We start from the raw sequence: 26,805 nt of genomic DNA on the forward strand, positions 1-26,805 counted from the left end.
ATCATTCATACAAAAAATATGCTTTGCAAACAAGGCAAGTTTTCATACACTATCTAACGCATACACTATCTAAAGCATGATAAAAAGTCAGTTCTTAAATGCCGCATAGGCCGCCGTTTGTATAAACAAGATACACAAATAACTCATTCAACATTAAAACGAAGGATTACGCTCCTCAAATGCAATGATATAGAAGAAAGTTCCTATACCCATCCCAAACTTACACACAAACTCCACATCGTCCTAAATTGTATGCATTTAGCTCAAGTTCGTGAAGACAAAGGAGGCGGAATGTGCCCAGGGTGGTATGTCTGCACGCAACCCACAGGGGTGGAGTTAACGCGACCAGACTCCCATAGACCCATCCAAGGACACACCTATCCATAGGCTACAACACTATTTGCAACCTTGGAACGCCGACTCTAAATCATCAGTTTACACCGGAAACGTTCATAAATATACTGGTGAAATTGTGAGTACTCGATCCTTCGCGTTTTTCTTGTTATCATTGCTCGCGTATACATTGTAACCAATGGATATTATGCATATAAACATAGCCTACATGCGTATGCCGGTTATATTTGTGTGTAACCGATTTTGTTTTTTATTCCAATGCATCGGTTTTCTTTAAGCTTCTCTTAATCTGTCTGCCTCCGGCGGAGGTGTGTTATTTTATTGAAAATCAACCATGTTTTCGAGGATCGTAAACAGCCTTTCCTACAGTGTTGTTAATGGTAGCCAAGAATAGGCTTTCCTTGTGCATTCGATGTAGCCTCATATTCCAAACCTTGTTGTCCGATGAGATCCATAAAGCATAGCAATGTGTTTCAAATATCTACTTGAATGTCTAACCTAAACTGCAGCCTGAATATTTTTGTTCAATATTACTCGACCCATAACTAGATTACTTAGTGCATTGGCGCCTCTCGCAATGAAGTCACTTAAGATCTGGCCCAATCATTTATATAACGTGCATTTCCTTTCCGCCGCATGAAAGCTGTGCAGGCATTTATAAATATATTCTGCTCAATGACCAACGGCAGTTAGTTTTACATTGGTTTGAAACCGAATGTCCATTGAATGTTCAGTTAAACTCTTTGCGCCTGTTATGTTTTGAGCCCAAACTATGGAAGCAGAAAAGAGACATAATGTTTTGAAATTTAATAGCCAATGAATACTTGAGTTTGAATTATTTTACTTTGGAAACCTTGTATCTGAATTTATTTGTTTCGAATTTACCTCTATGAAATTTAAATATGAAAATTCTTGATTTCCATTTTAAAAACTTGAATTTAATGCTCACAAATTCAGATACAAAACAAAATCAACTTACAGAATTTCAGATAAAATACATTCAGGTTGATCAAATTCGATTGCTCTTATTCAGATCTAAAATTTCAAGTTAATATTTTTCAAAGAAAACATATGTCTAATTCGACTGCTCAAATTCAGATCGAAAAATTCAAGTTAAATATTCACATGGTAACATCCGGGCTACCCAGGATAGGAAAAACAGTTGAGCCCAGAGCCCGTCTGCAATTGAACCGAACCATTGAACCGAACCGACGTCGGGCGGCCTATCAGAGCACGTCAACCTGACTGTCTGTCATGATCCAAGAAGAGGCAAAGTAACGTATATTAAACCTGTAAAGAAGATGACTTCTAGGGAAAACGAAGGCGCTCCGGTAGTTTGCTGTTTATGTACAATCAGACTCGACAGAACAAAAGTATGTTGTTGCTGATTATTTTTTTGGAACACATAACTGTTAGCTATGGTTTGTTGTGTGACTCGTCTCTCTATGTAGGTAAGTCAGCTAGGCAACACGTTATAGCCAGCAGGAAAACTTCTCCGGTTACTTTCGTAACCTCGGTTCCCTGAGAAGCGAGAACGAGACATCTGTATAGGTGTCTGTGGCCTAGTGGTTAGAGCGTTGGACTTGTGATCAGAAATTTGCCGATTCGGATCTCAGTGCCAGCAGGTCATGATTGAAGTGCCATATATGCAACATTCTTGTCCATCACGTGCTTATTTGTACTTTTTTACGTTTTGGTATATAATTCAAATGTTTTTCACTCATGTCTATTCAAAAAATATATAAAAAATAAATTACAACAAAACGAGCAGTTTGCTGATCTTTGCCTTTATTGAACATTACACATTGTTTGGTCTGCTTTGTAACATGACTGCAATTAAAATCTCAGCGCTATGCATACATGACTGCCTCCATATATTATTTAATAATCCCTAAAGTACTTCATTCAGTTCTTTTCTCTCCTTGACAAGTTACAAACGCTGTCTACTGTTGTTAGCCGTTAGCACTAGGTATAAGGAGGGGCTCTGGCATAGATAAGAAACCCTTATTTTAGTTAGATCGAAGGGTCTTTAAGACATCCAACTGGAGAAAGCGTAAAAGCGAACAAAACCCATTGACATCCGTTTAAAAAAACTAGCCTGTTGTCTCCTTTGCTGTGTTCCGATGAAGCCAAGGTGATAGCATTAGCCGTTGCGCTTTTGGTTTTGGCGTGGGGGAGGAGCTGAGGAGATTAAGTAGCACGTCACACAACAGCAGATTCGACTAGGAGCAGGCACGATTCAGATATCTTAAAATATAATTGAGACTAGTCGAAACTGAATTAGAGATATCTTTAAATACTTTGCGTATTTGTGACGCGATAATTTTAGATATCTATGAGGTCATTACAGATATCTAAAATAGAGTTTTGACTAGTCAAAACATATTTACAGATATCTCGAATCATATTTCTTACTAGCGCAATTATAATTGCAGATATCTCTAATTATCAATTTGACTAGTGAAATTACAATTATGACTCGTCGAAATACAATTAAAACTATCTAAAATATATTTTATGGATAGTCAAACCCAAGGTTTTTATGTCAAAACGGCTTGCCATAAGAAGTCATCTTCTTTACAGGTTTAATATACGTGACTTTGCCTCTTCTTGGATCATGACAGACGGTCAGGTTGACGTGCTCTGATAGGCCACCCGACGTCGGTTCATTGGTTCGGTTCAATGGTTCGGTTCAATTGCAGACGGGCTCTGGGCTCAACTGTTTTTCCTATCCTGGGTAGCCCGGATGTTACCATGTGAATATTTAACTTGAATTTTTCGATCTGAATTTGAGCAGTCGAATTAGACATATGTTTTCTTTGAAAAATATTAACTTGAAATTTTAGATCTGAATAAGAGCAATCGAATTTGATCAACCTGAATGTATTTTATCTGAAATTCTGTAAGTTGATTTTGTTTTGTATCTGAATTTGTGAGCATTAAATTCAAGTTTTTAAAATGGAAATCAAGAATTTTCATATTTAAATTTCATAGAGGTAAATTCGAAACAAATAAATTCAGATACAAGGTTTCCAAAGTAAAATAATTCAAACTCAAGTATTCATTGGCTGTTAAATTTCAAAACATTATGTCTCTTATTTGCTTCCATACAAACTAACTCAGACAGACATAATATGACCTTTACACTGCACAAGACTTAGTTTAATTTAAATATGTTATATTAATCACTCAAACTAATTCAACAATTTAACTACATGGAATTTTGTTTGGGTTGATGTTTTTCCTGAACATTTTAGTACTAGTTTCATGTGATTGCACAAGGTTCCGTTCTTTGGAATAAGCGTTTTGTTTTTTTAATTATTTTACTAATTTTAATGTATGCAATTGTACGTTCATTAAACTCTGACACCTTTTCAGATAAAGGTATCAAACCAACTGGACAATATTCAGAATATTATTCCCTATAATGCACAAGGCTTGTTTTTCTGATTATTCCTGTATTATTTTATATACATTACTAAATCATATTTATTATATGTTTAATACACTGTACCTACTTTATTTCATCATTACATTTACATTTAGTCATTTAGCAGACGCTTTTATCCAAAGTGACTATAAGCGATATGTCATGAAAGAGCAATAGTACATTAGGTGCTAATACAAAGTTACTAGTTTCAACAAAAGCTAGACCACTACCTGTTGACAGAAGAGGGTTGGTGTGCTTGTTTTTTTTCCATCATTTGTCTGTCAAGTATTCACAGAAGAGGTGTGTTTTAAGTTGTTTTTTGAAGGTTGTGAGAGATGTGGTTGACCGGAGCGCATTGGGAAGAATGTTCCACCAGGAAGGGGTTGTGAAGGAGAATGAGCGGAAAGGGATTTAGTGCCCTTATGAGAAGGCATTACAAGGTGCCGCTCGTTTGCTGAACGCAGGGTTCTTGATGGGCTGTAGGAGTGTAGTAGGGTGTGAAAGTATGCCGGCGCAGATCCAGTGATAGTCCTGTAGGCAAACATCAGTGACTTGAATCTGATCTGGGCTTCAACCGGTAGCCAGTGGAGAGAGATGAAAAGGGGTGTCGCATGAGCCCTTTTGGGCTGTTGGAAGACGAGGCGTGATGCTGCATTTGGAACCAGCTGAAGTGGTTTGATAGCCTTTGCAGGAAGGCCAGCAAGTAGAGCATTGCAGTAGTACAACCTTGAGGTTAACAGGGGCTGGTCAAGCGCGAGTAGTTCTTTCTTGGGTGGGGTTCAGCTGGAGATGATTCTCTTTCATCCAAACTGAGATGTCCTCTAGGCAGGCTGTTATGCGAGCTGCTACAGAGGTATCGTCATCTTTCGTATCGTCATCAGACACCTTTTCAGATAATGGTATCAAACCAACTGAAAAATCTTCAGAATATTATTCCTTATAATGTACAAGGCAGTCCTGAAACCCATTTAAATTCATTAAACTAATTGATATACAAATGTGTACGGTATCTGGAAAAATACAGCGTTTTAGAACCTTAAATCGTGTATACATATTGCGTTACATCTAAAACAAATAATAATATTCGTTTAAGCCCTGACATGTTCCGAGCATGTGCATTTACAGCTTTCCCGTTGCTCAGTGGTTAGAGCATGACACTGTAAACTTCTCACAGTGATGCACAATGCTTTGTCCAATATATAAAATACTGAGCCTTGATTTGTTTTAATTAAACCGATGTATGTATGATTTATTGATTTATTATCAGATATCAAACATATTAAATATATCAAAGCAACTGTTCATTCCTTACCCATAGCAACTACAGAAAATTACGTTTATCCTTTACTTTTGTAACAAAAATATGTCTATATAAATGCTATCAATCTGACAAAAACATTAGTACTACACTTTTACTATATTAAATAATATGCATATAATACAAAAAATATCAAGAAATTATTCCAATATAAGGCAACCAAACACCATTACCTGACTGGATGTCAGAGTTTTATGAAATATCAGTGGTTATGAAATATGAAATAAAGTAGGTACAGTGTATTAAACATATAATAAATATGATTTAGTAATGTATATAAAATAAAACAAGAATAATCAGTAAAACAAGCCTTGTGCATTATAGGGAATAATATTCTGAATATTTTCCAGTTGAATGTATAATTGCATTCATAAAAAATTTTTAAATAATAAAAAAAAGACATAAAACGCTTATTCCAGAGAACGGAACCTTGTGCAATCATAGGGATGTTTTTCTGAACATTTTAGTACTAGTTTCATAACAAAGTTCCATGTATATAAATTGTTGAATTAGTTTGTGTGATTAATATATATATATAAATAATATATAAATTAAGCTAAGTCTTGTGCAGCGTTAAGGTCATATATTTATGTTAGTTTGGGCTCAAGTTAGTTTGGGCATAGCATATACACACACACATATATTTATTGCAACACTTCCTTTCTTTTAAAGATGTTACTCTAAGGGGTTTTGACATGTACTGATAAAAAGAACTCTTCACAAAACAAACACCACAAATCAACTGCATAATTTTAATTTTCTTCACCAGAGCTTAATAAATGTGTCAAAATTAACCCAAAGACAATAGAAATAAAGTCGGAGATCCTGGAGGTCTTTGTCTCTTCAATCACGGTTCAATGAGATAAAAACAAACGTATCTATTGGCATGTCCTGTCTTTGTTAAGGTGTTTGATGATGAAATGCGTCACAGCTCCCTAAAGTTATTTGAGTGCGATGCAATGATAGTAATCATATAATCCTCCATATGAGAAAAGGTCGCTTGAGATGATGTTCAGTGACTAGTTGTCCTCAGCGCCACTTAGCTGACCATGTGCAAGGCCATGCGCTGTAGCCTTGATGCTGGTGTGGACTACTCTTGGATTCACTGTCTCTAGAATCCGTACTCACAAAAGAACATGTGGTAAGTAAGAAGTCCTTTAGTTGAGCAGAAACTCAAAGAGTTCTCCACGCAGAACTTTGGATGAAAAAGAAGGTAGCACAAGATCAATCCTCAGACTTCTCTCTACCCAACAAACACTCCCTTATGGTGTCAGTGTTTATATACCCAGTTACCTCCAGGCCGCCCATAACTGTTCCTGTTGTTACTGCCAGTGACTCCAATACATCACAACAGGGTCTTAACTAAAATACTTAAAGAACAAAAATACAAAAAGTATAGAATTACAAAAAAGTACAAAAAGTATAGAATTACAAAAAAGTAATGACATAATGTTACAATGTCAACGCATCGTACGACAACACAAACCGCCATATTGGTGAGGACAAAAGCAGACTACAAAGACATACGAGTGAATGGTGGAGCTGCAGTTTTCTGGATAACATTTTTATTCATTTTTATTTCTCAACTAATTTCAATAATTTTCTATTTACATGGAGTACAGAAGCGTTTTGGGTACAGTTAAAAAGGTTATAGACTTGAATATGTATTTATTGTCATACGGAACTGTTAAAACTCAGGATTGTCCACAATCATTTAGGTTTAATTATTGTGTACACATCGGTAATGTTTAATAATTTAAAGTAGATTTAAGTTTACATTTAAACATTTGGCAGGCGCTTTTATCAAAAGCTTACACCAGGGGTCCCCAAACTACGGCCCGCGGGCTGAATGTGGCCCGCCAACAGATTTGGACCGGCCCTCTGAACAATGCCTTATAGTGTGTTCACACCAAACGCGAATTTAAGCGCAAGTGATTTACATGTTTAGTCAATGCAAAGACGCTCACGCGAATCGGACGAATTGAGCGTTTGCGTTGAAAAATCTGAACTTTGATGAAATTTTGCGCCGTGTAACCAATCAGGAGCTTGCTCTAGTAGGGACGTGAGCGAGCGTCAGAAGCCCCTCCCATGACGCGAAATATAGGCATACAGTTTCACTTATATCATGTATATATTTGATAGTAAATATTGGCTTTCAGACCCAAATTTCTCTAAGTTACTCACATAGCCTAATTGTTTGTTAAATTCATAACGTACTATTGCAATAGAACTGACGCGCGAACCATCGGAAAATTTCAAAGACGACAAAATGGCCAAGCGGTTGGGAAAGAGAAAGGTTAATTAATATGCATAAGAAAATGTTTTGAATTCGAGTAGCACTAAACTATTCTACCATTAGGAGGGATAATAAATAAATTTCAAATCATAATTAAATCTCCACAATAATTCAAGTAGTACCTCCGGCCCATGTCATTTTCTGTTACAAACCGACCCGGCCCCCCATTAAAGACGGGGAGATTTATGTTATTAAAAACAATGCGACTTTACTATATGACTACATACTACTAATTTCATACTTATATGACATACATCATGTTTTACTGCTGTAAAGGCTTTTGAAAGGTCTTTGAAAAATCTCTAAATTAACTACAAAAAAAGGCATTTCCACAGTGAAACACATTCGTTTTTATATAATACGTAAATTCAACTATATTACCTTGGATGTTTGTTCGATGGTTCAATCTCTAAATGTTTAGTGTTTTTTTCTCGACTACTGCAAAGTTGTTTTTTCTGTTGCTTGTCTCGTCTATAACATTTCATTGAACATAATGCATTCTAGTTGATTCTCACGAATAACAGGCACAAATAATTAATTTCACATTTCCTTATGACAAACATTAATAAATACTAAAGTAGGCTATAACTAACGAGATATGAAGAAACTAGAGACATGATAAAGTTGTTCTTTACATATATCGTAAACCACGGCTATCACGGCTGTTTTTAATTACTTTTCTGGAGGAAAAGCTATAAGGTTTTCTCATAGATTCCCTAAGAATACCAGAAAACCTTCTACTTTGTGAGTTTCACTTTTAGTGTAGTTTTTCAACTTTCAATAGTGTTTGGGTTCTCTGAGAAAACAAAATAGGATTCACTTTTCACTCTCTTTCAGTTAAATTACAGTTTTTAAGGAATATGAAGCTGTTTTATATCCTTCAATAAAGGCACGATCAAATCTGCTTGTTTTGTTTGCAAACTTTACCAGGTTATTCCTTCCCAGATAGCACACTCCATCTGGCTCACGTCTATTTGACGTCTGCATTAACATCTGCAATACGTAGTTTGCTCATCTTCAATATGTCTCAGAGATGCCTGTAATACGTATGCTAAAGATCATGAGATCTGGAAAAAATCTGCTACACATCTTTGTGCAGTTTTACATCCATTCTAAATCATAAACATCTTACCGACATCTTCTAGATGTCTATATGACATCTGACAGTAGACGTCTCCAAGACGTATTGCTGATGAGCAGACTATGTATTGCAGATGTCTTGGAGATGTAAATGCAGACGTCAAATAGACGTATGCCAGATGGAGTGTGCTAAGGGGTTTGTGTCTTTCAGCCTTAAAATATATCTTGTGAAACAGACACCTCCAAAGCTACAGCTGAAATGTTATTGATATAGAATAATTTTTAATTATTATAATCAGTTAAAAAAATAGAACCGGATATTATTACTGAGAATAATAATAAAAAAATCTGCCTGAGATGCCTACCTTCATTTCGAACATGCAACCATTGACATAAACCATTATCATTTTGGTAACAATTAGGGTTGTGTTTGCTAACAGTAGTAAATGCATTAGCTAACATTATTTAACAATGAATAATATAGTTTTTCAGCAAGTAATCCTTGTTAATGTTAATGTCAGTACAGTTATTTATATTAGTAGGTGCATAAACTTAATGTTAACAGACAAAATCTTAGATTTTAAACGTTTTTTACACCTCATTACCGTATCATTTATTTCAGTTGACATTATTGATGTATAAAGAGCTTAAACAGTATTAATTGTTCTATTTATCTTTTCTCAATTAGATGCTGAAAATTTTGATCATTCTTGCAGCTGCTATTTGTGCAGGTAACTATTTCAAACACTAAGAACCTAATTGAACACACTTGAAAGCAGGGTTCTCAAGTTTTATCAAAAGCACGGAGTGAGATCACATGCGGTTAGGGGAGTAGCCCTAATGGAGCCCCCACCCCCCAATTTTTTCCATTGTTCATAATTCACCAGCACAAATTACATGTAGCATCATTGATGTAACAAGAAGACTATTAATACAGTATATTATTTTAAATAAAATGAAATAAATCTTCATTCCTTCCCATATCCTTTAACATTTCCCTTAGTTTTCAGGTAATGTTTTGACTGCATTAATATGTATACGATGGGCTATATATTAAATGTTCTAGCCTAAAATGTTAGACGAGCTTTCTTCCAACATACCCTCTCCATCACGACGTGTGTTCGCACGATATTGTTGTTACCTAGTAACGAACGCAATCTGGCCGAGATACGTGCTGGCGGCAGGAAACTTCACTTTGTGTGCCTGCGCCTCGTAAACAAAGTTATATATAAAGCTTGCAGGACAACTTGGTTGCCATTGCCTTTTCGGCGTAAAAAAAAAACACGTTGTGGCGTGTGAGCGTGTGAACTGGTTGAATTGCGTGTGTCTCACGGCCAATGCGTGAGACTTGAGAACCCTGCTTGAAAGGATGAATTGACTAAGGGTGCGGTATGCATTCATTACAACTGTTGAGACAAGTAGAATCAGGCCTTGTGTTATAAGAAAAGATCAAGCAAAATCCTCTATTTGTTGAATGGGTGCACTATGGTGCATCTTCATTCAGTGCATTCTTGTGTTCTTATAGCCCAACTAGTAGAGTTGGGCAACATCAAAGTCATGAGTTTGATCACACAAAAAACTGATGTCTATCTGTAATACACTGAATAAAACATGTGCAAATGTAACAAACCAAAATTACTTCTCTGCAGTCTCTGCAGTTTACACACATCAGAAGCAGATAAACCATGGTGATTATTTGAGTCTGGATCTTCCCGAAAGGACAGATAAATTGGAGTTCACTTCTGCTGATGAGGCAACCCATGTTACTATCTGGCAACGGCGGATTCTTTTACCTAATAAAGTCAGTAAAGGCACGGTACACTCCTCCGGTAATGGCTGGAGTTTCCAACTCAGGCATGTTACGTTTGATGACGAGGGAACATACACCCTGTTCAATTCGTGGAATACCATAATCTCCACCTACACGGTTAAGGTCAACAGTAAGTTAATTAATACTTTTCCTCCCACACCACCTTCATCTGATCAGAACATGTTTTGTGATGAACTGTAGCTCAGGAGATAGAGAGAACTTGTTGCTAGCAACTTTAAGGTCATGCGTTTGATTGTCAGGGAACGCACAGCCGATAAACTGTTTTTTTCCAATAAAAGCATCTACCAAATACTTGAGTTTAAATCTGTCTGAGGAATAAAATTTTTACACTCTTTCTTATTTTTTCTCTCCCTTATAGCCAAGAGAAGCATTATTGAATGTATCCCAGGTGAAACCCTCAGCATATCTCTAGAAGGAATCAAACTGGTTGATGCCACTCTTCGCTTTCACCAAAACAACCATTCATTTGTCACCCTGGTGGAGGGTGGAATCCCTGTGGGTAATTCAGACCCAGAGTACTTCAACCGAGTTAAAGTAAGCAATGAAAGGATCAAGGTGCTTAATGTCAACGTATCAGATGTGGGCAGATACAAACTCACCGATCATAAAAACCGAGTTGTGTCAAACAAAACAATGATATTAGTGGGTAAGTATGGCATTTCTTCAAAATGCTGTGAAAACTAAATATACTGTACATTTTTGCTTTGTTTTTGAATGTTTATTCTTGGTACCATGACTAACCTTTTTATATTTACTTTAAATCTGAAAAATGTCTCCGAGTTTGTGTAGCATGAACAGTCATCACTTTTTAAATTACTAAGATTGTTTTGATGGTTTGTTGTTTAAACACATAAATTCACTGGGATTAGTAATCATCATAATTTTATTTCTGCTCTTGATTTACTGTCTGTTCTTGCTTTTTTATTTAGATCGACACGATTTCACTCCAAATAAAAGTCTTTTAGCTCTGATTCTTCTCGGGATTCCGGGGAGTATCTGCTTCTGCTGCAGGAAGAGAATCTGTAAATGTTGTAGGAAGAATAAATCACAAACAGACAATGACAACACCCTCAATCCCCTGCCTGAGTCTGTACCAATTTGTCATCCAGTGACTGACCCCTCACAGGTAATATCATCTGATGTAAGACACTCAAACCAGACAAAACAGCAACATCATAATCAGAATAAAATGTAGTTAATTTTATTCGCAAGTAACCATTCATTGAGAGTGTATGAAGTGGTTGCACTGTCAGTAGCCTAATAGTTACTGATTTGATGCCATACAACAACAGTAAAGTGGTAAAATGTCCAAAAAAAGGTAAATCAAGGCATGTATGATATATAGGTGATATATATACTGTGGATAATAATCATAGCAGGTCATACTGTCTTTGTCTGACAAGCTCTTCAGAACAACAGTAAAATTCAACAAATAAATAAAAACACTATAAATGACTTGCACATTCACATTAGTCCATATTTATTATATTGGGTTTCCTTGTTTTAGGGTTATACGGCTGGCTATCCTACTCTTCCAGACCAGGGTCAGAATCAATTTCCTCCTCCAAACCAAGGACACAATCAGTTTCCTCCTCCAAACCCAGGTCAAATGCATTATCCTCCTCCAGACCAAGGTCAGACTCAATATCCTCCGATGGACCCAAGTCAGATTCAGTATCCTCCACCACAATGGAGCGGACAACCGGGTGTTCCTCCTAACCCTGTAAGTTCAAATACAAACACATTCATTAAATTAAAGTGTTTATTTTTTTCTCAGAGAAGCTCATGACACATACATATACAGCATGTATGTATGTAAAACAGTAACATTCAAATGACATCAATTCCATTAAGATATGGACTCGGGGCGCCCCCTCATGGGGGATAGCAATTTCTTACCGCGTTCTCTACTGACAAGTTACAGCTCGTTTATATATATATACACACAAAATTGTGCTAAAGTCTTAGGCCATTAATTTTCTGTGTCTTTATGAAGACACAAACCGAAAATACAGGAAAAATTTAGAATTTCTTTTTTCTCTAAACGAATTTGCTTCATTTAGCCAAAAGACAGTATTTAGTGTGACCTTTCTTGACACGAAGCACATCTTGAACTCTTTGGGGTCGACTGTGAAGTCATTGGATTAGAATTGGAAAATAAGGTTCCAATTAGATTCTGTCTAGGTTTAAGACAACCATGTTTCTGTTATTGCTCAAGTGAAGGGATGCCACACTAAATACTTGACACTTTAGCCAGTAAAGCAGTTTTTTAACATTGCGGACCATACATGTACTGTATTGTCTTGTTGTATTCTAATAAGAAGATACATTTATGGTCATTGTTCCATTGCTTAAACGCCACTGCTGGAAATCTAATGGTGGTCATACGCTTTTGCACTTTACTGTATCTCATAAATATACTCAAACGCACATACAATCGTTGCAGTATGTTTTGTGTATATACAGTGGGTACGGATAGTATTCAGACCCCCTTACATTTTCACTCTTTGTTATATTGCAGCCATTTGTTAAATTCATTTAAGTTTATATTTTTCTCATTAATGTACACACAGCACCCTATATTCAAAGAAGAACACAGGCTTGTTGACATTTTTGCAGATTTATTAAAAAGAAAAACTGAAATATCACATGGTCCTAAGTATTCAGACCCTTTGCTGTGACACATATATTTAACTGAGGTGCTGTCCATTTCTTCTGATCATCCTTGAGATGGTTCTAACCTTCTTTAGTCCAGCTGTGTTTGTTTATACTGACTGGACTTGGTTAGGAAAGCCACACACCTGTCTATATAGACCTTACAGCTCACAGTGCATGTCAGAGCAAATGAGAATTATGAGGTCAAAGGAACTGCCTGAAGAGCTCAGAGACAGAATTGTGGCAAGGCACAGATCTGGCCAAGGTTACAAAAACATTTCTGCTGCACTTAAGGTTGCTAAGAGCACAGTGGCCTCCATAATCCTTAAATGGAAGACCAGAACCCTTCTTAGAGCTGGCCGTCCGGCCAAACTGAGCTATCGGGGGAGAAGAGCCTTGGTGAGAGAGGTAAAGAAGAACCCAAATATCACTGTGGCTGAGCTCCAGAGATGCTGTAGGGAGATGGGAGAAAGTTGTAGAAAGTCAACCATCACTGCAGCCCTCCACCAGTCGGGGCTTTATGGCAGAGTGGCCCGACGGAAGCCTCTCCTAAGTGCAAGACACATGACAGCCTGCATGGAGTTTGCTAAAAAACACCTGAAGGACTCCAAGATGGTGAGAAATACGATTCTCTGGAAAGATGAATGCGGCCAAGTACAGGGATATCCTGGACAAAAACCTTCACCAGAGTGCTCAAGACCTCAGACTGGGCCGAAGGTTCACCCTCCAACAAGGAGTGGCTTCACAACAACTCAGTGACTGTTTTTGAATGGCCCAGACAGAGCCCTGACTTAAACCCAATTGAGCATCTCTGGAGAGACCTGAAAATGGCCGTCCACCAACGTTTACCATCCAACCTGACAGAACTAGAGAGGATCTGCAAAGAGGAATGGCAGAGGATCCCCAAATCCAGGTGTGAAAAACTTGTTGCATCTTTCCCGAAAAAGACTCATGGCTGTATTAGATCAAAAGGGTGCTTCTACTAAATAGTGAGCAAAGGGTCTGAATACTTAGGACCGTGTGATATTTCAGTTTTTCTTTTTTAATAAATCTGCACAAATGTCAACAAGTCTGTGTTCTTCTGTCAATATGGGGTGTTGTGTGTACATTAATGAGAAAAAATGTCATCACTTAAATGATTTTTGCAAATGGCTGCAATATAACAGAGTAAAAATGTAAGGGGCTCTGAATACTTTCCGTACCCACTGTATACTGTATGCGTGTGTGTTTATTAAACATAACTTTTTATGTTTTTCTAGGGCTTTAATACGGAGTATGCACCACAGAACCCTGTTTATCCTCCTGGACCTGTAGGACCCCCAGCCCAGCCCCCGCAGTGGAATGTTTCCCCAAACCAGTACAACCCATCTTCACCTATGGTACATCTAAAATATTAACTGCATGCTTTACTATGTGCTTACCATTCTATCAACTTGTTACATATAATAAAATGTGTTAAGGACAGTTTGAAGTGTTTCGCGTAAGGGACACAGAATTATTACTTGCAATAGTACATACAAGAGACACACATTTTATATGTACAGTACTAAACAATTGTTTCTTGTATTGAAACGTGGACACAAATATCATCCTTTCTGTGTATATTTCAAAATCATGCTGTGTGTTTGTGCAGAACTACAATCCACTGATGAACAGCGCTCCATCTGGGCCTCAACCCACAACATACAATATCAGTGAATCGTCTCCTGCTGCATCACTGCTAGGACCTCAGCCGGGGGTAAAACATATCTTTCTTAGATCATTTAAGAGGGTCATATTTTAAGACCTCAACAGCACCAACCTAATGAATGTCTTTTTCTCTTATCAATAGTCTGAAGCGACCAGAGTTCCCTATGATGTCTTGAACTCCTCAGACTCAGCTGGTGTCAGTTTTAACATTGACAAAGGGAAATCTGTCACAAACAATTTCCTGTAGCTGCCTGTACTGCCTACACTAGCCATATAAAAGCTTGGTGTGCAAAGAAACAAAAATACACAGATTTGTTCATGCAAACTCCAAGACTTAATTTTTTTTAATGTTTTATTTATCCTCGATATTGCCGTTCAATACATTGGTCAGTATTGGTTATCACTGTAAAGAGCAACGTAAATGACTGTATTTCAGCTAAAAGTACTACCTCTGCATTAATGAAGATAGTGTTTGCCATTGCGACTCAGTATGTTCCTTAAAACTGTTACTCTTGTAAACCAGCAGTTTTTTGCTACAGGCTGAATTGCACTCACATTCATCAAACGGCTAATACATAATCCAAAATAATCTTCATTCAGGATTTCTCCTTTCGTAAATCGTTTTTCTTTTTGAAATAAAAATTGGAATCCAGTCTTTACAGTTTTTTTTTGTGCATTAAGTACTTTTTATATTTTTGTCACCACCATACAAAACTACTTCCAAAGATGTTAAATGTCATTCTTTTCTTACCTTCCTATATTTTCTGCTTGTCCTGTCTAATAGGTATGAAATGTAAAAGAATTTTACATATACTGTGTGAACAACTTTCTGCTGCACTCAGAAGTTAGCTTCAGGAAGGATCTAAATATAACTATTCAAACACATAGTTTCTAAATAACACATTACAATTATTGTATGTACGTTTTGTATTAGCCTGTATTGTTTTAAATTGCTACAAACAGCATGTCAGCGTAATGCACGGTTTGCCTTTTATTAAACAACAAAGCGTTCATACTTGAATCCTAATATTCTTTTACTTGTGCCTGTAATCACTGTAATAGTTTGTGTATAACCTCCATACCGATGCCTTACTAACAACACAAATATATAGGCCTACCATTGTACTAATGTAGCCCACTAGCTATAACACTGCCCAAACTGCCTTAGGACCCATGCTCACTTTTTTCTATTTCTTTTTAATTGTGTATTCCTAGAGGTTATATACATTGTTTAAGCTGTTTTCATTCCCCTTGTTAAATGCGGAATAGAGCATGCATAGACTGTTTGCAAAACGTAACCAACACTGTTCCAGAAGCTTCCTGTTTCAGTTTTTTACTGAAAAATACAACCAACATGAAATCTACAAGTAAATCAAAATGTTAAAGGAGTCATAAGGGGCGCATACCTGTTCCCTTTGTCTTTGGTGTTACAGGGTTTTTAACCTTAAATCATGTGTGCATATTGAATTACATCTAAACAAACGATAATATTTGTTATAAACGTGTCATATGACCCCTTTAAACAAACATTTATAAGTAATAATTATAAACTTTACATTAAATTGAAACAGGAGCTTGTTGTTTACATCTTGCAAAATGCTTATGGTTTTTTACAAACCATATGCAGTTATTATTCACTTAGACTGTAATGGAAAGAATGGAAATAAACAATGATATGGTAAATATTATGAATAGTCGTGTCAATTTTGTGTAAAATCAACATACACCTTTAACATAAAAAATGGACTGACAGCATGACAAGACGCATGAATAATAATAATTAAGGTTATCACATAAAAATCTTTTTTTAACTTTTCCTAAATACATGTACAAATATCACTGTTGTAGGCTATTGCTTAAAAGTAAATAAGAACTTGTTTTCTTTGCAGTTTTTAAGGTCTAAAAATACAAAGCATTTTTTCTTATTTTGACATTTTGGCAAATAAATGCAGAAAAATCACAATAATTACATTAACATGCAACATTTCATACTCAAAATGATCTGGTGCAAATAGAAAGAGAGAAAGTCATTTTATGACCGGGTGAAGTTTCACTTTTTTCGTTCTCTCTCAACCCACTCTCCAAAATCTTGACTTTGTCCTCTCGCTGTGCTTCTTGGTGGTTATTGTTAATACAAAGACCATTTTTTCAATATGCTCAAACATCATATGTCCCTTGCTTTTCTCCCCTTACCTTAATTGTTTAGAAACTCTTCATTGCACTGCCAACTAGTGACACATAAAGAACATCATTGATTGATTGACTTGCAACATTGCCCACAATAAACACCACACAAATAAATTCCATAAAAGGCCAAGCTTGATTACGTTTCTTTTGAGGATGTTGGGGAATAAAAATATCAAATATGTGTAGCACACGTCTGAATGAAAAGTGGCCTAAGTTTGTTTGATATACACATATTTTCCACCTTGGCACTTTCCCATTTGAGAAGGAGTATAATGTTATAATTGATGGTTATTATTCTTCTCTTAATTTAACGGGACAATTGCAAACTTTGCACACGCAACACCCATGCCCTAGGTTTCCCCAAAATAGCTTGTTACTAAGGTGACCACCTGATAATATGCCCAAGGGGCGACAAGGGGTATGTTTCTGAGGGACAATGTGGGACGCTGGCTGGTGCGGCGCTGCCCCCACCCCACGGGCAGACTCACTGATAGTGGTTTACCCATTTCTAGCACATACCACCTTACATGGTATATTAATAATGCCCTATTCCCCTAAACATGTGTAATTGCTGATGTATGCTCATGAATAGACCAACCAATGTGTATTTTTTTCTAAATAAAGATTAATAATATTTTTTAACATTCAATGAAATGATGTTTTATTAACAAAGTTCGGGAGGAACCTAAGCATATAAATCAGCCCGATGTTCCATCAGCAGTAATCACCTATCAGCCGAGCACGCTATCTCTACTTAATTATCTAGGCTGGTTCACCATCAGCAATAACCTATCAGCCGAGCACGCAATCTCTACTTAATGATCTAGGCTGGTTCACCATCAGCAATCACCGTATCTACCCTATCAGCTCCTGCAAGCTCTATCATAAATAGACAAACAATCTTACCTGTTGCATCTTGTCAGATAAGCATCCCTCCTCCACCCCAGCTCCTCTCATTTTTCTAAAGTCCCGCAGGACCCCCGGGGGGGTGTGTTCTGGGCTCGAGCCGGTTCCGAGCCCGGAGCACTTGCTCTGAGCAGGGTAGAGTGCTCCGGGTTCGGATAGATCCGGCGGGCTCGGAGCCCACTCCCTGCACAACACGCCAAATACGCATAACCTTCATTCCCATGCTTTACCATCTATCCCAACAAGGAGCTGTTTATTAGCGAGGGCGAACTCGTGAATTGACAGATGCACTTCCACTTACGATTTACTTTAGCTATTTAATTTTATTTATTTTTCATTACAATTTATTCACTTTAAATAAATGATAATATAAAATTATAGGATTAACAGGAATTGTTGTTGCACAACACCACAGGATCAGTACATTTACATTTATTCATTTGGCAGACGCTTTTATCCAAAGTAGTTTTACCAAAAATTTACAAGCCTCAGACTCAGTATGTATGAAAATGTATGTAAAGCACAACCGACATGCCTCAACTATTAAACGTGACGTTACATTAATGCAACGACTCTTTGTTGGGAACCACTTTTCAACTAGCTTCCACAGAAGAGCTGAAGCTTGTAATAAACAGGTTTGTTTCTTTCAACAACTTTTGACATTTCTGTACGTACATATCTTAACGCTACATCATGTATTCCAAGGAACTGTGTGCCTCAGTTTGGGCATGTTCTTTAATATTTCAACACCACAGATCCCCTGCACTGTGCATAATGTCAAGTATGTTCAAATTATTTTTTAAAGAGTCTTAAAAGTCTTAAAAGAGTGAAAGTGTGTGTGTGTTGAAAAGAAGATGAAATTCAAGTGTGTGTTCCAAAGATGATGAAATTCTGACTTGAGAGTCCAGACATAAATTTTTGTCATATTAAATTTCTTATCATTTCCGTATTTTATTATTCTTTACTTTAATTCTATTGTTGGCATCCCAAACAAGATGGAATGACACAACGGTATTCATTTGGATCAAGATTAACTCAGGTCCATCACATAAGACATAAGAACACAGAAAAGCCATTCTTTTATAGCCATAAATGTTCACAAAACACATACATGTATTTTTGTTAATATTTCTGTGGAATTTTATATACTGCTGATGAAGAAGAACGGTCTATTCACATACCAGTGTTTGAGCGTTGGTGTTGGCTAACATGTGAAAACTTGCAACGATGACAAAGCCTTTGGTCTTTGGTCACAACTTGTTAAAGCATGAACAGTTTAGTTTGAGGTCTTTTAAATATGCTTTTGGTGACTTAAATCTGTGAAATTGAGGTTCCAACTAATTTGGAATGTAATGTAATGAATGAAAAGTGGTCTATGTTTGTTTGATATACACATCATTTCCACCATGTCTTTTGGTGAGAGATGTGTTCGCTTCATGCCATCTCTTTGAAAGCAAGAAAATCTATAATAAAATATCACACTGAATCGTCGTGATATTGACACCCAGCATGATTGTTAAATTATGCACAAGTTAAGCACTCTGTGTTCCAAATGTTTGCCTGAGAAATAGATGTCTCCGTAACAATGACCGCCAGGAAAGCTGATCTCTTTTTTTTTAAAGGAAACTGTCACAGGAAATGCAGTAATGAACTCTTTGTGGCGAACCGCTCCTCAGCTTCCACAGAAGAGGCGGGGCTTCCAATAAACAGGTTTGATGATTTTCGTTACCTAAGCTTATTTAAATATTTGTGCACATGTGTGCCTGTGTTCTAAAGATGATGTGAGAGTAAAGTAAAGTAAATTTCTCATGTTCTTATCATCATTATTTGTATTATTCTTGACTATAATTATATTGTTGGCATCACAAACAATATGGTATGACACAACTGTATTATTGTTGATTAGTAAAAAGATTGAATGTTTAAGCAATCAGATCTATAATAAATCATTTTTAAACTGGGGTTGTTAGCAGAAAATAATTAGTTTCTTATTAAAATACAATAAATAACCTTTTGATAACTTAAATATTATAATATTACTCAGTGTTCATAAGTAAATTGATCTTGTTCAAAACTGCTACGGGAATTCTCCCTGTGTGGTCTTCTGATGTTTCATATAGTTCGAATATCAATCGGTTTTGTGTTTAGCAGAACAAATAAATATATACAGGTTTGAAACAACCCGAAAGTGTGTAAATGATGGTTTTCCAGTGAAAAACGCTTTCACTGGGCGTGACTAAAGAGTACATAAATGGAATGGAAATTGTAGTTTGTCTCTGTGCAATTCGACCATATCCCGACCGGAACCATTTGAAGACACACCAATCCAGCAACTACACAATTTGTATAGAGACTTTAATCGTCAGTTTTATAGCGGAAAATTCATCACGTTGACGAAATTGTGAGTACTTGAACTGTATTAGTTTTTGTTGTTATAATGCTTACGTTAGCAGGGCTCTCAAGTTTTGAAGACGAGTTCCAGTTTTTACCATATCACAATCTCTTTTGTTGTGTAATTTGCACAATTGCAGTGTGTTCCTTTTATATGTTTTTTTGTTCCTGTTACTTAAATCATATATGCATGCACACAAATATTGCTTCCAGCATTTGTTCCTTTTTAATATGTTTAATTAAAAGGGATATTGTGGTTTATTGTTTTTTTTATATTCCTTAATTCATTAGTTTATCCCACAATTAGAATGCTGTTAAGTTACTCACCCCCAGCCTACTTCCAAGTTGTGGGTGGCATTGTTTTTTTTTCAAGAACATTTATGAAGATTGTTGAACTAATAAAAGTCAAACATGCAAATACTTGCAGCACAAATGTAATCATTGCCCGTTGACGTTAAACTGGCGTCTTATAAAGCGAATCGATTGCTCTGTGCAAGAATCTGATCGCTTTTATCATAGATACGGCTATTATCGCATCTTCGGGTGAAGCATGTGCTCCACGCACTTATAAGGGCAGATCCTTTAAAGTGCCAGTTCTGGAGGGAAATGAACAGCTGTTTTCGTAAACTTAGCTGTTTAAATAATATGTAGATAATGAATGCCGTAATAAAAACATCATAGTTTTACCCTTATTTTAAACAACAGTTCACGTGGTGTACCCTCCCTGAAGAACTTTCAATGTATTTATTGGAATATCTTAATAAATAGGCTGTCTCCTTAAAAAACATCATTTGCAAATAAATTCTTTAAAAATCAGACAATGTGATTTTCTGGATTTTTTTCATTCTGTCTCTCATAGTTGAAGTGTACCTATGATGAAAATCCTTTTAAGTGGGAGGTCTTGCACAATTGGTGTCTAACTAAATAGTTTTTTGCCCCACTGTATAGATGTGAACAAAACAAAAATGTTTTGTTTGAAAACAGCTGTTAAATTAAAAAGCTGCAGGCAGAGTTTGTATAATCGCTGTAGTAAGTGGAGTACAAGATAAGACTCTACTCTAAAACAAGAAAGGTTATACAGTACCAGCTTTGTACAATAAAAAGATATGAGGGTTGAATTCTAGATATAGATTTTAATATCAAATTCAATATATCCAAATATTATGGTAAAGTCAAGTGTTAGTGGGCAATAGTTTCCACTGGCTACACAGCAAAGCTATATTGTGGGAAGCACTGACTTTTTTTCCATATCGTGTAGCTCATCTTATTTACAAAAAACACCCGTGAAATATGTTCTAACCCCCCCCACACAATACTTGTGTACATAATCTCTAATATATGTATATTACTCTATCATTTCTCAATTAGATGCTGAAAATTTTGATCATTCTAGCAGCTGCTGGTTGTGCAGGTAAGTAGTTGCACACATTTTCACACACTAAAAATCTTAGAACATTCAGATGAATAGACTTAAGGTAAAGTATAGCTGTCAATTTTTTACCACTGCGAGACATGTAGAATCATGTGAAATATAAAACAAAACAAAAACCTCTATTTGTTGTCTTTGCAGTTTATGATGTTCCCAGCATCTAAAACAATACACATTCACATAGTATAGTGTAGCCTAGGCCAGGCATTTAATGAAAAATTATGTAATGTATAAGTTTACCATTGTCAGTAAATGCATAAACATTTTTTCTCAGTCTCTGCAGTCCACACAACTGAGAAGGTGTTACGTCATGGGGATGAACTGGCTCTGGAGGTTCCCGAAAGGACGGAAAAATTGCAGTTCATTTCTACTAATGGGAGGGCAAGAATAATTTGGGAGGGTAAAGTCCCCAAGGGCCAGAAACAAAAGAAAGTTTCTTCGCATGCTACGTTTAATCATGAGGGAACATACAATCTGTTAAATGCAGGGAATAGATTAATCTCCAGCTACAAGGTGACTGTCAAGGGTAAGTGATTGAATCCTTTTCCTCCTACACAACCTTCATATCAAGTCAGCTTTTATTGTCATTCAAATATGTTGGCCTTCAGACATACAGACGAATTTAAATCTTTTGACATTAAAATGTTGCTAATCTTTTCAACGCTGTCTTGTTTTAAAAAAAATTGTCATTCTCCCCCTTAAAGAGAGACGAAAAGACATGAAACTTGTCCCAGGTGAAACTCTCAACATACCTCTGGAGGGAGTTAAACGGGAGAATGCCACACTTCTCTTTGACAAAGGTTTAAGTGTCACCCTGGTGAAGAGTGGAGAGCCAGTGGCTAGAGACCCATACTACATCAACCGACTTACAGTAACCAGTGAAACCATCTATGTGCGTAATGTCAATGTGTCAGATTTGGGCGAATACATACTCAAAGATTCTAAACAACGAACCGTGTCAAAAACTACATTCACATTAGTTGGTAAGAATCCCATTCAATCCAAAATGCAGTGAAGATAACACGAGTTAAATGATAAATTTTTTTGGATTCGTTTTAGAGATTTGTGGTGTATACCTTTTTTAACATATTTTCTTCTCTGCTCTTGTCTGTGTCCTCGCATTTTTAATAAAGAACGTCAAAGTCCTACCTGGAATAAGAAGGCTCTTATAGCTCTGGTTCTTCTCGTGATTCCGGTCATTATCTGCTGTTACTGCATGTGTAAATTCTGTTGTAAGGATGATGAATCAAACACAGCAACTACCAAAACCCTTAATTCCCAGCCTGAGACTACACCAATGTGTCCGATTGATCCCTCACAGGTAAGATCGTCTGAATCATGTAGATCAATAAGCGTAACACAAATCACAAAATTCACACAGCAGCAGATCATAGTGTCTTTAGCTTCAGTCTCTCCAAAAGAGCTTGAAGTAAATAGATTTTTGTTAATAAATAAATTAGATTTTTCAGACACAAAATCAATAAAGACAATATTTGTAGCTTTACATTTGTACTCTACACATCAGTCATAAACATCAGTCACTTCTTATTTTATTTTTATGTTTGGTCTTCTTGTTTTAGATTTATCCAACTCTTCCAGTCCAAGGCCAGATTCAATATCATCCTTCACCACAATGGAACGGACAACCTGCTGTTTCTCCTTACCCTGTGAGTTCAAATACAAACACATTTACATCCATTCATTTCAATAAATTAGTTTAATATAAACCATTTTGGAAGATATAAACAACACAGAAGCATTAACTGTTTCAGTTTTTGACCTCAACATTTTTATGTTAAACAAACATGTTTACGTGCAGGGTACCCCTTTGGCGTCTGCTTTTTTTACGTGAATTTTACCGTCATTATGAAACGTTATATTAGATATAATTTGCAATGATGATGTGTTTGGCCAGGATAATTGCATTTACATGATGCTGTTCAGGCAGTCTGAGCCTGTAATATAAAACACAGAATACAAGCAGTCACAATGTCATTCAAAAATACAAATTTCCGACTGTACCAACACGAAACGATTGATTTGTTCGAGGAACATACTTCTTTGAATTGACAGGAAATACACACACACACAAAAAACTTTAAATTGGTGAATCAATCAGACATCAAGAATCAGTGTATGAAACTCAACAATAGAGACAATCAACAAAAGGAAGCCTCAAGCTGCAAGGCATACTGGAAAAATCATAGTACAAAACTCATTCAGGACCCCCAGCGTCCATCTGTTTATCTGAATTAGTTTGATGATTGTCATTGTTTGTATTAGTGTGGATGTCAGGAAAAATTTTGGTTTCATTTGGCACAGTATCTTAGCGTTGTGAACCCAAACACTCAAATCAGTAATCGACTTCATTTAGTATATGTCATCCTTTTTGTAGCTTGACACCTATCACAAAAAGTAACCTACTCCAAGAGAAAGAGCTTTAACTTAATGAAAGTCATGGAAGGTAAAAATATAAAAGATCGGTAAAATAAATAAAACAAAATACCGGTTTGTGTACTGTGTTCCAATTAGAAGTGATTGTCCTTATTTCCTTCAGACTTAAGAACAATATTATGTACAAAACAATATTTCATTGTTATTGTTTTTGTGAGAAAACATGCACTAAGATATTTTGGTGGCTGCATACACTTCATCTGCAGTGTCTCACATATATGTGCTATAATAAAAAGTTGCATATATAATTGGCATAGCTACAAAGCTCAAAGTTCTGTCCAAAGAGAGAGACTTTATTTGACAGAAAACACCTTTTAAAAACTTAATTAGAATAAGGAGACCCTAAAAGCTATATGACATTAAAGCAGACCCACCCACTGATAAGAAGTCATAGTGTGAAATCATAAAAGCAGTTTGCCTTGCCAAGTGGTAGGCAGCTAAAATATGTCTATCATGAAAATCACAATTCAATTTTAAGACAGGCTTATTACCTGATACATTTTGTTATTTAAATGATAATGAAAGTTCAATTGAACCTCAAAATGTATGACATGAAAACAAGCTATTATTCTCTAAAACCCGCTGTTCAAATACCATTACTACTTACATCAGCCAAAAGAAAGACTCAATACTGCTTATCTCTTCAATAGCTTACACCATTTGACCATGTCTTCAGTTTTTTTGGCAATGAGTGCTTGCGTCCCGTGACTTTAGTGCAGACAGCGTGTTAAAACTACATGAGCAAATTGGCCTACCACAGCCGAACTTGAAATTAGCCAAGTTCCTATATTTTCAATTGGTTTTATAAACGTCAAAGAGTTCGCAGAGATAACTTGCATTGTTGACACGAATCTACAATATGCGATAGACATGAGAGGTTGGCGATTAACGTTTCCGTATTGGCATCATATACCGTTGTTTTCATTCCAAGTTTTTGACTATTTCTGTTGATGTTACCTTGGTTTGCCCTCCTCGAGGTAACTGCCAGAGAAATTCTCCAAAACACAACTCGACGTCGTTCCAAACAAGAATAAATCCAGAACACGAGCTTGAAATATAAACAAAAGATGCACTTCAAAATATTGTAGAAAACTTCTGTTGAATCAAAATATCAACTTGACTTCTGCCTTGCGATTTTAATTGAAAGATGCAGAGAAACGTTAAAAAGTTAACTGGTTAGTTTATTCAGTCGTTAATGTTATCACAGGACAGAAATCAATAACCACTGTCGGCTCTTAGCAACAAAAAAAATATATATATAATTACCAAAAAAGGTGACGCTGAGGGGGCGCTGACCGAGCATCAAAATGTGACAAGTGGGTAGGGAGAACGGGTTGGAAAAAAGTGAAACAGGGAGGTCTTCTGGACCAGTGTTGCACAAACACACAATTTTAATTTGAATTATTTTGTGACTGAAATCAATCAAAACTTAAAAAGAAATCTAATACTATACATAACTACACCCAAAACTAATTTTAAAACAAAAAATTACAATATATTATTTCACGGGCTTTAATACGGAGTATGCTCCACAGAACCCTGTTTATCCTCCTGGACCTGCAGGACTCCCAGCCCAGCCCCCACAGCTGAATGTTCCTCCAAACCAGTGCTACCCACCTGCACCTGTGGTACGTCTTATACCTTTCTGATTACTTGTTACTAACAATAAAACGTAACAGAAAGTTGGAAGTTGCCTAATGAACACAGAATCATAACTCTGCAGGAGCTTCTTCTCCATACTTTATACAGTATTAAAGTTGCTTGTATTGAAACATGCCCACAAGTGACACCCTTTCATGTGTACTGTATAATGTTGTGTTTGTGCAGAATTTCAATCCACTGATAAACAGCGCTTCACCTGGGCTTTAACCCGCAACTGCATAACTGTAAAATTCTCAGACTGAGGTAAGATTTTCTTTCTTACAGCCCAAAAATCCCTAAGTGTCATATTTAATTATTTTTAGTTTCCTGCAACCATATAATCATGATATTTCTCACCTGCGTTGTGATCCTTAAAATTAAAATGCTTTTTTGCTTATGTTACTTTAAGACTAATATATGTCTTTTTCTATTATGAATAGTCTGATGGACACAGATTCTCCAGACTCTTCAGATGGACAGTCTTCTACTATGTATGCAAAATCCAGAACTTCAAATAAGTAGTCTAATGATTTATTAAAAACGTTAAAATGCTGTTATTGTCTGCTATGTGGCCAGCTTCTGTATGCTGTTTTGATATTCTTTATAAATAATGTATAAAGTCATGAGGCTAGCAACTGAGTGCTGGAACATCATTGATTGACAACCATAATATGAAAAATAACAATGATAGTCAATGGTAGCTTTTCGAAATACTTAAAAATATCTTATTTTTATATAATAATATTAATAATTTGATAAGAATTCTGAGAATGCACATACAGTATGGTAATTAAGTTTGTAAACTGAAAACAAAAAGGTGCATAAACTTCAAACATTGTGTTTGCGTCTTTCTTTCTGTTGAACTGCAGTGAAAATGTGCTTGATTTTATACACAATTTACTGTTAAAGGTACTTTGACACTTGTATTAGCACAGTGTACATTCACATGTATTTTCCCTAAATAAAATATTTCGACGTAACATAAAGAACATTCTATGAAAATATAACCCTGATATCTTGATTTTGACTAAGGACGGCTCAAGCTTTCACTATGGGGTGTCAAAAATCATCAATTTCAGGGTTAAAAATTATATTTGAGCACTTTGTAAATGATAGATTATGTGATAGATTTAGGTTCAGAGAT

General features: G+C 36.2%; 2 protein-coding genes across 2 annotated transcripts; both read left to right on the plus strand.

Moving 5' to 3' along the window:
- Window positions 1-273: 273 nt before the first annotated feature.
- LOC306898050 (uncharacterized protein) lies at window positions 274-16,340 on the plus strand. Its single transcript, XM_079463274.1, has 9 exons — window positions 274-472; window positions 9,167-9,209; window positions 10,128-10,418; window positions 10,668-10,955; window positions 11,239-11,435; window positions 11,817-12,032; window positions 14,224-14,343; window positions 14,598-14,702; window positions 14,796-16,340. Exons 2-9 carry the CDS (start codon window positions 9,167-9,169, stop codon window positions 14,898-14,900), a joined length of 1,365 nt encoding a protein of 454 aa, XP_079319400.1. The 5' UTR covers window positions 274-472; the 3' UTR covers window positions 14,901-16,340.
- Window positions 16,341-20,021: 3,681 nt separating this feature from the next.
- LOC306898116 (uncharacterized protein) lies at window positions 20,022-26,638 on the plus strand. The gene is made up of 9 exons (XM_079463370.1): window positions 20,022-20,147; window positions 21,506-21,548; window positions 21,841-22,092; window positions 22,271-22,549; window positions 22,700-22,887; window positions 23,147-23,233; window positions 25,556-25,648; window positions 25,848-25,925; window positions 26,102-26,638. Exons 2-8 carry the CDS (start codon window positions 21,506-21,508, stop codon window positions 25,887-25,889), a joined length of 984 nt encoding a protein of 327 aa, XP_079319496.1. The 5' UTR covers window positions 20,022-20,147; the 3' UTR covers window positions 25,890-25,925; window positions 26,102-26,638.
- The last annotated feature ends 167 nt before the right edge of the window (window positions 26,639-26,805 follow it).

Source organism: Barbatula barbatula (genome assembly GCF_947034865.1).
Source record: "Barbatula barbatula genome assembly, chromosome: 8".
Lineage (NCBI taxonomy): Eukaryota > Metazoa > Chordata > Actinopteri > Cypriniformes > Nemacheilidae > Barbatula > Barbatula barbatula.

Excerpts from the sequence above, each read along its gene's own strand:
- LOC306898116 (XM_079463370.1), top strand. The coding sequence starts at position 21,506 with ATGCTGAAAATTTTGATCATTCTAGCAGCTGCTGGTTGTGCAG. Across the intron at positions 22,550-22,699 it reads AACTACATTCACATTAGTTG|AACGTCAAAGTCCTACCTGG; the intron begins GTAAGAATCCCA and ends TTTTTAATAAAG. Across the intron at positions 23,234-25,555 it reads CTGCTGTTTCTCCTTACCCT|AACCCTGTTTATCCTCCTGG; the intron begins GTGAGTTCAAAT and ends TATGCTCCACAG.
- LOC306898050 (XM_079463274.1), top strand. The coding sequence starts at position 9,167 with ATGCTGAAAATTTTGATCATTCTTGCAGCTGCTATTTGTGCAG. Across the intron at positions 9,210-10,127 it reads TGCAGCTGCTATTTGTGCAG|TCTCTGCAGTTTACACACAT; the intron begins GTAACTATTTCA and ends ACTTCTCTGCAG. Across the intron at positions 10,956-11,238 it reads CAAAACAATGATATTAGTGG|ATCGACACGATTTCACTCCA; the intron begins GTAAGTATGGCA and ends TTTTTTATTTAG.